The sequence below is a fragment of the Hyaena hyaena genome, unplaced genomic scaffold, assembly GCF_003009895.1.
Source record: "Hyaena hyaena isolate Hyena2069 unplaced genomic scaffold, ASM300989v1 scaffold_510, whole genome shotgun sequence".
NCBI classification, from domain to species: domain Eukaryota; kingdom Metazoa; phylum Chordata; class Mammalia; order Carnivora; family Hyaenidae; genus Hyaena; species Hyaena hyaena.
Window position 1 is genome coordinate 119,189 of NW_024081141.1, and position 9,771 is coordinate 128,959.

At 55.1% G+C, this 9,771-nt stretch overlaps 1 protein-coding gene across 1 annotated transcript; it reads right to left on the reverse strand.

The window, feature by feature from the left end:
- Positions 1 to 322: 322 nt before the first annotated feature.
- Positions 323 to 4,674, reverse strand: HOXC10 (homeobox C10). Its single transcript, XM_039255116.1, has 2 exons — positions 3,924 to 4,674; positions 323 to 680 (listed from the first exon to the last, which is right to left on the reverse strand). The coding sequence occupies exons 1-2, from the start codon at positions 4,672 to 4,674 to the stop codon at positions 403 to 405; spliced, it is 1,029 nt and encodes a 342-aa protein (XP_039111047.1). The 3' UTR covers positions 323 to 402.
- Positions 4,675 to 9,771: the final 5,097 nt, after the last annotated feature.

The following is a 9,771-nucleotide window of genomic DNA, read 5'->3' on the forward strand; positions in this document are numbered from 1 at the left end:
CTGCGAGATTACAGACCTTCTCTGGTTGATTTTTTTCCCCTCTTTCCCCCCCTATGATCGGGTGGATTCGACCTTAACTTTGCATGGAGGACAGGATGGTGTGTGTGAGTGCGTGGGTGAGTGAGGGGTTGACACACACACCAGCCACACTCCCACCCTCGTCTATGAGGGCGCACCACACCCCACGCCCCGGCACCCCATTTCTCATGCTTTAGGTGGACGCATCTTCGCAGCACGAACCATAGGTCCCTTGGAAGGAGAGTCTGAGGTCTTTGCCTTTTTTGCAGGCGCGTTGCATTTATACTCAGGGAGGAAAAAAAATATACCACCAGGCACAAAGGGAGGAGGGGCGGGGAAAGGAAGGAGCGGGGAGAGGGGGGAGGGGGAGGGGAGGCCGAGCGCTCAGGTGAAATTAAAATTGGAGGTCAGTTCCCGGATCCGATTCTCTCGGTTCATTTTCTTGAGTTTCATTCTGCGATTTTGAAACCAGATTTTGACTTGTCTGTCTGTAAGGTTAATGGTCTTGCTAATCTCCAGGCGGCGCTCTCGAGTCAAATACATATTGAACAGAAATTCTTTCTCCAATTCCAGCGTCTGGTGTTTAGTATAGGGGCACCTCTTCTTCCTTCCGCTCTTTGCTGTCAGCCAATTTCCTGTGGTGTTTTCTGCCTTTATCTCCTCTGTTAAAAATAACATTATTTACATAAGTATCCCTTGAAGAGGCAAACCCTCGCAGAAAGCTGCGGCCTCTTGCCAGCCTGCTGTGGGGGCGGCTGAGGGAGCACAGGGGGGCTGTTTTCACCCCCACAGGCCTGGCTGGTGGGGTCCTCTTGGGCTCAGGGCTCTTAGAATTTCTCTGGGGGTCCTGACTTACGTGGGGGGAAAGACAGACACTTCTTGCCTCCAGAGCATTTATGAATTAAATTACCCCAATCCACCTTGACTTAACAGATTCTGAGTACTCCCACTCTCCCTCAGCTTCCTGACCCTGGCACGCGATCTCAACGTCACCAGCACCCCCCACTCCCCCCCATTTCATTCCGGTTCTGGAAAAATCTAACTGGAAGGCAAAGCACCTCCCAGGCCCCATACTGGGTTGCAGGGTCCCCCCTGCTGCCTAGAGCAATTCCCAGAGAGCTTTGACCCCTTTCAACTCGGTGGAGGGATGTCGCCTTAGTCTCTGTGGCCAGAGGCCACTGCAGCTGTCCCTGCACCAGACCCCCAGCCCTTGTTCCCACCTGGAGTGCCACAGAGCAACTCTGCCCCTTTCAATCTCCCGTTGCCAGCTCTTCCTCTCCTGGCCATTGCCCCCAGGTGTGAGTAGCCGAAGCAGGGTTGTTGGCGCAGGCGGCAGAGGTCAGGGGCAACGGCTCTGGGGCGTGCTGAGGGGTCCTCAGACAACTGCCCTAGCCATGGGACCTAAGGTCAAGGGAGAGAGATATCCTGAGGAAATGCAGCCTCCTGGAAATCTCCACCTAGTCTCTAGAGATATGTATGGCTCTATGTCCATGTGAATTCCTGTAGAGATACACATGGCTGCACATATGCACACACGCATAGACATGGACACATGTGTCTATTTATATAAGGAGATGCTACAGACATAGGGTGTCTTTCTCATGATCTTCTTGACAGCTTCTCTCCTTGGCACACATTCTTGCTGGGATGGACCAGCCTTGCTCCTCAAGCAGCAGAAGAGACCTTGGCCATCTTTTCTAGGGAAAAACCCAGAGTCCAGACACTCAAGAAGGGCACCCAGCAAAGGACTCTGCTGCTGGCTCTGTGCTCTATCTCCCCGCTTTGCCAAATGAAACTGCCAGATTCCTCTCTCTTATCTCGATGGGGAGTGGGACATGGGCCCTACGGGAATCAAGAGGCACCAAAAAACAAAAAAAACAAAAAACAAAAAAAAAAGCAAACTTGAGGCTGTAGTTTAAGACATTTGAATGTCCTTAATTCTGCTCTGGCCTCTGCACCTGCAGCCTCTTGCCAAACTGTTTAGAGGCTCTCCACATCTAACCCTGTCCTATTTATTTTCTTATTGGGGTTGTTAGGTTTTGGGGGATGGGAGAAATTACAAATGAGGAAGTCTGGCCAAAAGCCCTCTTGGCTGTGGCCTGGTCAAGGCACCATATGGGGGGGGTGGAGGCAAGAAGGGCACAGGCAAAGTGCAGACTTAGAAGGATTACTTGGGGGTGGAGGGGCTTAGGTTTGCTGTAGAGAGGGCAAGAGAGAAAGGGGTGCCTACCCAAATGGGGGCAGTCCGAGTTAGGAGGTAGACTTGTTAACCTTGACTTTGCTTTTGGTGGGGGTTAGGACGAAGCTTTTCCGTTCCTAAAATTGTGTCCCAACAAAGCTCAGGGTTTGGGGAGAGGGCACAAAATTAAACTTTCCTGCTGCACGTGTGCCACAGGGAAGCCTTCGTGCGTGTGTGTACCTCCTTCTCTCCTTCAGCCTCATGAACACGCCCGCGCTCCTCCTCCAGCTGGGGTCTCCATAGGCTGATTTGCCAAGGCCACCTTTGCAGAGGAGACCCAAGAGGGTAAAACTCTACCCTTGCCTGCCAAAACAGTGTGTGTGTGTGTGTGTGTGTGTTTGAGAGAGAGAGAGAGCGGGCATGCGTGAGTGTGTGCGAAGCATGCGAGAGGCGTGTGTGTGTGTGAGTGTGACACGGGTCGCCGCCAGGCATGCGTGTGCGCCGCATCCATATACAAAGCACCATAAGATCCAGGCCGCCCCCAATCTGCTCAGCTCTCAGTATTTCATCTTGGTCTACACCCAAGGAGCCCCACTTATATACAGCCTCCAGGAGCCAGTGCCATGGGAAACAGGTTTATTCCTCTCCTCCCCGTTGGGCCTTTTCTGATGTTTTTGCTTTAACTTTTCAGGGCAAGTCGGCCCCCTCAGGCTCCCTCCACGGCTCCCATTTCCTCCACATTCTTTCTCCAGGTGTCAGAGAAAGGTCCTAGAGGCCCCCTGTTCCTGCAGCAGAAATGAATCTTGAACCCTGAGCTTGAACTCTGGATAGGCTTTCTCTCTCCAACCAAAATCACAATGAAATCCAACTAAAGCAACATTCCCTTTCAGGAGAAAACCGCTTGCCACGCACGCAGAAATTTCGCAACCACTCATTTGTAAGCTGCTTTAGGAAAACAACGAAAAAAAAATTTTTTTTAAATTTAACTAGAAAAAGGAAAAGGAAAAAAAAAATAACAGGGGAGACAAAAAAGGAACTTGCAACATCCCAAATGCCCTGTCCCAACGCTAACCCCTGGCCAGGCGTTTGGGGGAGGGAGGGATGTGGCGGTCAGCCCTTCACCTCCACCTCTTTCCGCCCCAGCCCCGAGGCCTGAGCCCCCCCCCCCCCCCCCGGCTGAGCCCAAACTGCAGGAGCCCAAACCGCAGGCACAGATCAGACTCACAAACAACAAATCGCGCTTCGAAGGGAACAATTTTCAACTGGGAAAACGCAGTAAAGCGAAATCCCGCTTCTCTCAAGCCTTCCCTAGTCCCTGGCCCAAGATCGCCATTTTAAGCTTTTTGCAAGCTTCTGACCTGAATGGGGGGACATCAGCCCCCCAGTCACCACCGTAGAGCAAGCAAACCACAGCCAGCACGCGCCGGGGAGCCGTCATCAGCCCTGGGCAGCACAAGGCGCCTGCAGGCTGCCCGCGGTGCGCACGACTCCCGGGTCTCGGCGCCCACGGCCGCTGCCGGCCCGGCCCCTCCACTCCGCCGCTTACCTTCCTTAGCCAAATGACGCGCCACCAGCCTGGCGCTCAGCAGACACGAGTCGCAAGCCGGGATCGCATTCCCGGGGCCGTCCAGGGCCTCCTCGGCCCAACCCTCCCCTTGCCCCCGCCCCAGCCACGAAGACCAAGTGCCCGAGCGTCCCAGCCGGGCCGCGGCCCAGGCGGCCTTACCTTTCGCTTCGTTATCCGAGGTGTCCGGGCTGGAGTCCGCGGTTTGGGCCCGCTCCTTTTCGCTCTCCAAGGGGCTGCCTTTGGGGCCCGCCAGGCTCTGCTCGGTCTTGATCTCACTGGGGCTAGGGGTCTGGCTGTCGGACTTGGGGGTCTCGGGGAAACTCACTTTGCCCCCGAGCTGGGGCGACTCCAGATGTTCGGCGCGCGGGTTGAGACCGGCCCGCTGCTCAAAAGGGGCTTCGAAGTCGTTGGCCCCGGCACAGTGGGGCGGCTTGTCCAGCGCGGAGTAGCTCGGGCTGGCGCGGTAGTAGCTGGGCACGGGCACCTCGTGCTCCCCGAGGCAGGACTCCTGCAGGGGGTGGGAGTAGAGAGCTGCCTCGGGGCCACTTTTCGCCCGCTTCTCTGCGCTGTACATGCAGCAGACATTCTCCTCCTTGACACTAGGTGGGTAGGAACAGGAGGACAGCGGCCTGCCAACAGGTTGTTCCAGGCGGTAGGTGGCTTTGGGGTCGCCCCAGGAGTCCAGCTGCGAGAGGTAGGACGGGTAGGTGTTGAGGGCGAGGTTGGGGCTGCTGCCCTCGTCCCTCTTGGAGAGCGAGGGCGCGAGCCCGCAGCCCCTCATCACCCCGCAGTTGAAGTCACTCCCAGATTGCATATACATGCCTGCGCTCCGGCTATAGCGCTCTCCTCCGCCGGGCGCAGCCAAGGGCTCAGCGTACGAGTTCGGAGTTACATTGCGAGGGCATGTCATTTTCAGAGAGAGGGGTTTTTAAGGAGCAATACTACAGCGGAGGAGCTGACATCTTTTTTTTTTTCCCCATCCGGGAGGGGGGGCGGTTGGAGGGGCGGGAGGGAAAAGAAGGGGAGGGGGGGGGAAATATCAGCTCCATAATTATCCGCGCATTCGGTCCTCACCATGTGACGGCTAGACCAATGGGATTTGAAAATGGCCTTGATGATTCAGACGGCCGTGACGTCAGTGGGGTCAAGTTGTCGGCAGGCGGAGCGCGCAGCGTGGAGTAACAGCGCCACCTAGCAGCCGCCTTGGGGTAGGGGCGCCGGAGCCCTTCCCCGCGAACAAAGGAAGCGCCCCCGGGGCAGCAGGGGCAAGAGAGGGGTGGAGGAAGGTGGGGGGGGGGGGAGATTCTAGGCAGAATGGGGTTTGTTTACCCGGGCACCAGCCTGTAACTCTTGGGGAAAGTGGGGCGGGGAGGGGGGGAAAGCAAGAGAGAGAGAGCGAGAGAGCAAGGCAACTCGGGGCTCAAAACAGTCAAATTCAAAGTAAAAGGTCAAGACGCGATTCAGGTACCTCTTCCTTCTCTTCACCTCTCCTTTTCCTCTCCTGGCCCCTCGGCCCCGCTTCTTCCCTTGGGATGCGTGCGGGGTGAAGTTTGTGGGGAGGGCTCCAGTGGGCGGAGATAAGGGAGAAAAAGTTAAGGAATCCCAAAGAGAACTAAACTTTCTGCTCTCCTGCGTCCCGGTTCGCCGGGCTTGGCCCGGGAGCTCAGTTCCGGGACCTCAGCTCATGAAAGCTGGTTGAGTTGAAGTGCCCTGTGGGGTTTGGCGGGGGGAGGGGGGGAGCCTCCAGTGTCTGGAGGGGACCAAAGAGAGGGTCTCCATCACTTCGGGACTGCTTCAGGAGGCTAAAGGAGGTTTGCAGCGGATCTAGGGATCCGGGGGAGGAGGAAGCCGGAGACCAGAGGCACCGGCTCCCGACCCCAGACCCCGGGAGCGCAGCCTGGCCTTTGCAGGGTGGGTGGCTCCTGGGTCACCGTCTCAGGGGCTGGAAGGCTTTGGCCTTGGAGTCGGTTCGGCTGCTTTGCTGCAGGCCGCGGCGGCCCTCGCTTTCCAATTGACCTTGCCCCCCACTAAAACAGGGAATATTCCCAGAGAGAAAGAGGGAGTCTGCGGGGCCTCCGCGGGTTTGTGGGGAGTCACGTATCACACGGGAAACTAGGACACCAGACGCGACAAAATCCTACCCAGAGACGTGTCCTTTACAGAGCGAATGAGATGGGGGGGGGGCATTTTTCAATGGGGAAGAGGAACCAGCTTGTTTTTGGGGTTTTTATTTTTTAAGAAAGGGAAACGCGAAATAAGGAACGAGGTATGTTTTAAGGAGCTCTTTCCGTTTCTCCATCGCCTTTCTCCCAAAGCGAACTAAACTCTCCACCCCTTCCTCAGGAAACGGAATCTGGAGAATAACTTGTCTTTCCGGTCGCCCCGCATTTCCCACCCCCCCGGACGAAGCCTCCTGTTTCGATTTTCCAAAGGGCCGGAGCCCCGGCCGGGCAAGGACCGGTGCTCAGGGCGCCCTGGCGTGGAGTGTGGAGGCTGGATCGCTTCTGGAGAGGCCCAAGCCAGCGGCTGCTAGGAAAGGACTTCGGAAAGAAATCGGCCGAACTCTCTCTCATCCAGGGGGCAAGAGAGGAGGCAGAGGGGTGCCTGGACCCCGGGAATCCTGGAAGAATATGTGTAATGTGTGACTTGGTGGCAGGGCCAGCCAGGGGAGATTAAAAATGGTTTTGTGTTTTCATTTGCAGGGGTCGCCGTGGGCTCAGCGCAGGGGTTGGCCGGGGCAAGGTTAGGCTGTTTAGGCCCCAGAGGAGACTTGGGACAGCCCGGGCGGCACTCAATCCAGGGAGCCATTTGTCCCACCGCCCACCCCGCGGGAAACGGCAGAGACTTTATGGCCACTCTGTTTGTATTATCTGCATAAGTCTTTCCCCACCAGTTTGATCGAAACTGTTCGCTTTTACGAGGACCCAACGAAAATTCCCCGTCATATTTATCAGCCGGGGATAAAAATTTAGTATGGGAACTGATATTTCCTCATTTATGGGGCGATGAAATTAAAGACCAAAGCAATTGAGAATTATATGGCTTTGGGGGGTTCCCTCCCCCCTCTTTCACATCTCCATTATTTTCCCGCCTGGTGTGCCTGTCCCTGGAGTTTGGCGTCCCAGTCCCCTGCCCTTGCCCCCTGTTCTGGGGTCTACTGGGCTCTCTCCGTCACACCCAGGTACCGCTTGGCCAACCTTAGCTTTTCCTGGGTTTTGTCTTGGTGTCCGTAGCTGGGGGCCGGGACAGGGCGCCCGGAGCCTCTGCCCCGGCCAGCCTGGGATCTAGCTGGGGTGGGGGGGGATTGCCAAGAGCCTTTCAGGGGAAGGATCGGAGCCCAGCCTGGGAGGGGGCGAGGGAGGTGGCGGAGGGTGAAGAAGACAAACTCCAGATTACCTCTCAAAAACAGCCAGCCCCAAGATGTAATCTGGAGAACTAACGGGAGAGGAGTCACTCTGCCTCTGGACCGGCTCTCCCTGCCAGCCCGGCACCCACCCAAAACTCACTCCCTACCTCAGCCATGTTAGGGGTAGGAGTCGCTTCAGAATTCTTGCCATTATCAATGGAAATAAACTCCTCCCCCCCAGAGAAGGAGCCTCCCGCCTCAGCTCGCACCTCCTCACAAGAACGAATAGTGTTTAAAGTTGAAATAATTAAAAGTATGATAAACACGGCCCATTAATGAAAAAAGAAATCAAATTCATCAGCCTAAGTGGGACCCCCGGTGGGACAAACGTTTGCCTCTAATTACGCAGGATAAACGCAAACCCAGAGCTGTTAAAGGAGACCCTGAGCGGACGCAGACTTGAATAACTTGTTGGGTTTTTGCAGACTTTGGGATTCTGCCCCCGTGGAGGCGAAAGAAAGGAAGGAGTGAGGGTGAGGATGGGGTGAGGGGAGCATTTGAGCGGGTCCAAGAAAGTACAGTCGGGTGTGGGTCCCAGCCCTGCCCCCTTGGGCTCGGTCTTTCCCGAGGCCACGAGCAAAGGCCGTTTCCGTCCTATTGTCCGGGCCTGGCGTTCAAAGGCACTCGGGCTGCCACGGCCATCCAGCCTGCTGCCGCTGCCCCGCAAGGCACCCACCGGCCCTACCCCACAGAGCCAAGACCCTCAGGCCTGCGCCCCCGGGAACTGGATCGGGGTCAAGAGAAGCCTGTGTTGCTGTATTCACCCTACTAGACCATTTTCCAAACTTTCTGGGAGTGCGGAGAGACCTGTGCCTATATCTGACGCCGGGGCTCCCCTTCTTGCCTCAATTTGGGGATGTGAAAATCCAAGGGCTGCAGGCCAGACCAGGGCTCAGGCTGTGCCTACTTGTCGACCAATCCCACTCACCCCGAGAACCCTGGCATTGTGTACGCTTCTTCCCGGTACCCAGAACCTGGAAGGGCAGCAGGGATGGGGGGCTGGGCCTATGGGACTGGGCGCAAGGGAGCAGAGAAGGGTGCTCCTTGCTTGCTCCTTGCATATTCCAGAAAGATCGGCGGTTCCAGAGGGCAGGCTGAGGGCTGGGGCACTAGGGGTCCCCATGTGAAAACAGAAGAAGGAAAACGTAGTGCTCAACGAACAGAAAGGGACCGCGGCTGTCTTCCAGGCTCCAGCCCTCCAAATGCCCCCAGAAACACCCCGATTTTTCCAAGGAAAATTAGGAGAGGTTCCCAAAGAGGTTCAGGAACTCATCTGGGGAATTCCAGGGGTGAAATGAACAACAGAAGAGCGGCTCTCCCTTTGGGGTAAAATAATAAAATAAAATAAAATAAAATAAAATAATAATAAAGTTCGTGTACAGAGATCTCTTCAAGTGAAATGGAAAACAAAATCACCCAGTGGTGAAAGTTGCAGGCAGATTTTCCTCTTGTTTTGGAGGCACAGCTATGTCATTCCCATCCCAAAACTTGAAGGAAAATTTTGCTTTTGACTTCACTAACACAAGGCTCGGCCCGGGCTGACCCAGGAGCGGGCAACATCCTGGGCAAACTGAAGAATGCTCAGAAGCCCAGGAAAGAGATTTTCAAACAGGTTGGCGAGAGATGTGGGAGACCCAGGACACTTGGAGGGGCCTCTAGTCTACTCCGGATCTCACAGCCACCCTGGCAGCCCGGCCGCCAGAGTACCTCTCACAACTGGACGTTGTACACATTCGTACCCAAATGCTATGGAATTTACCGTTCCCATACTTGTCTACACTGCGTTTAATCATGTGCGCACAGCCACAAATAGTCACCTTTACCTAAAACACATGCTCCCTGCAATCCCCACATCCTGAAGTCTCATAACCTGAGCCAGCACAACTGCAGTCTTTGCTTTGCCGATGCTGGCCAGTTATTTCACTTTGCCTCCTGAATCGAAACCAGACAAAAAAACACTTTGGAAAGAAGCTTTGAGACAAGGAGACAGAGGGGAGTATGTTTTGGTCCGGGGATGCCTTGCCCCCCACTTTAGTGATTTGCTCCCAAGTTGCCCCAGTAGATTGGGTTTCCAGCGGGAAGTCAGGGTTGTGGTTGGGCCGCCTTGCTTCGGAGAAAAACCCCGCTCCTCCCTTACCGGCTAAATTCCTTTTCGAAGATCTGCTTTCTGCTTTCCATCCTTTTTTCCTCTTTGTCCCTTCCTTCCTTCCTTCCTTCCTTCCTTCCTTCCTTCCTTCCTTCCTTCCTTCCTTCCTTCCTTCCTTTTTCTTCATGCTTCTTTCTCTTTATTTGCTTCTTTATTTTTCTTTCCTTCCTTTCCCCCCTGCAATTTATTTTTTCCTTCATTTTTTCCCTGATCTTTTCTCTTTCTTAATTCATTGTTTTCTTCATTTCCTTCTTCCCTTTTTCTTCCTTTACTGCACGATTTGTTATTTGCTCTTTTCTTCCTTCCTCAAGGCCTTTCCTTCCCCCTTGACTTTCTGTCCCCCACCCCAGCCTTCCTTGTTTTTCTCTGTTGTGCAGGGTTCAGGGAGGGGAAAGCACCATGCTCGGTCTCATCTCTCCCCAGCCTCACTGCTCAGGCTTGGAGTTGACCTTCTC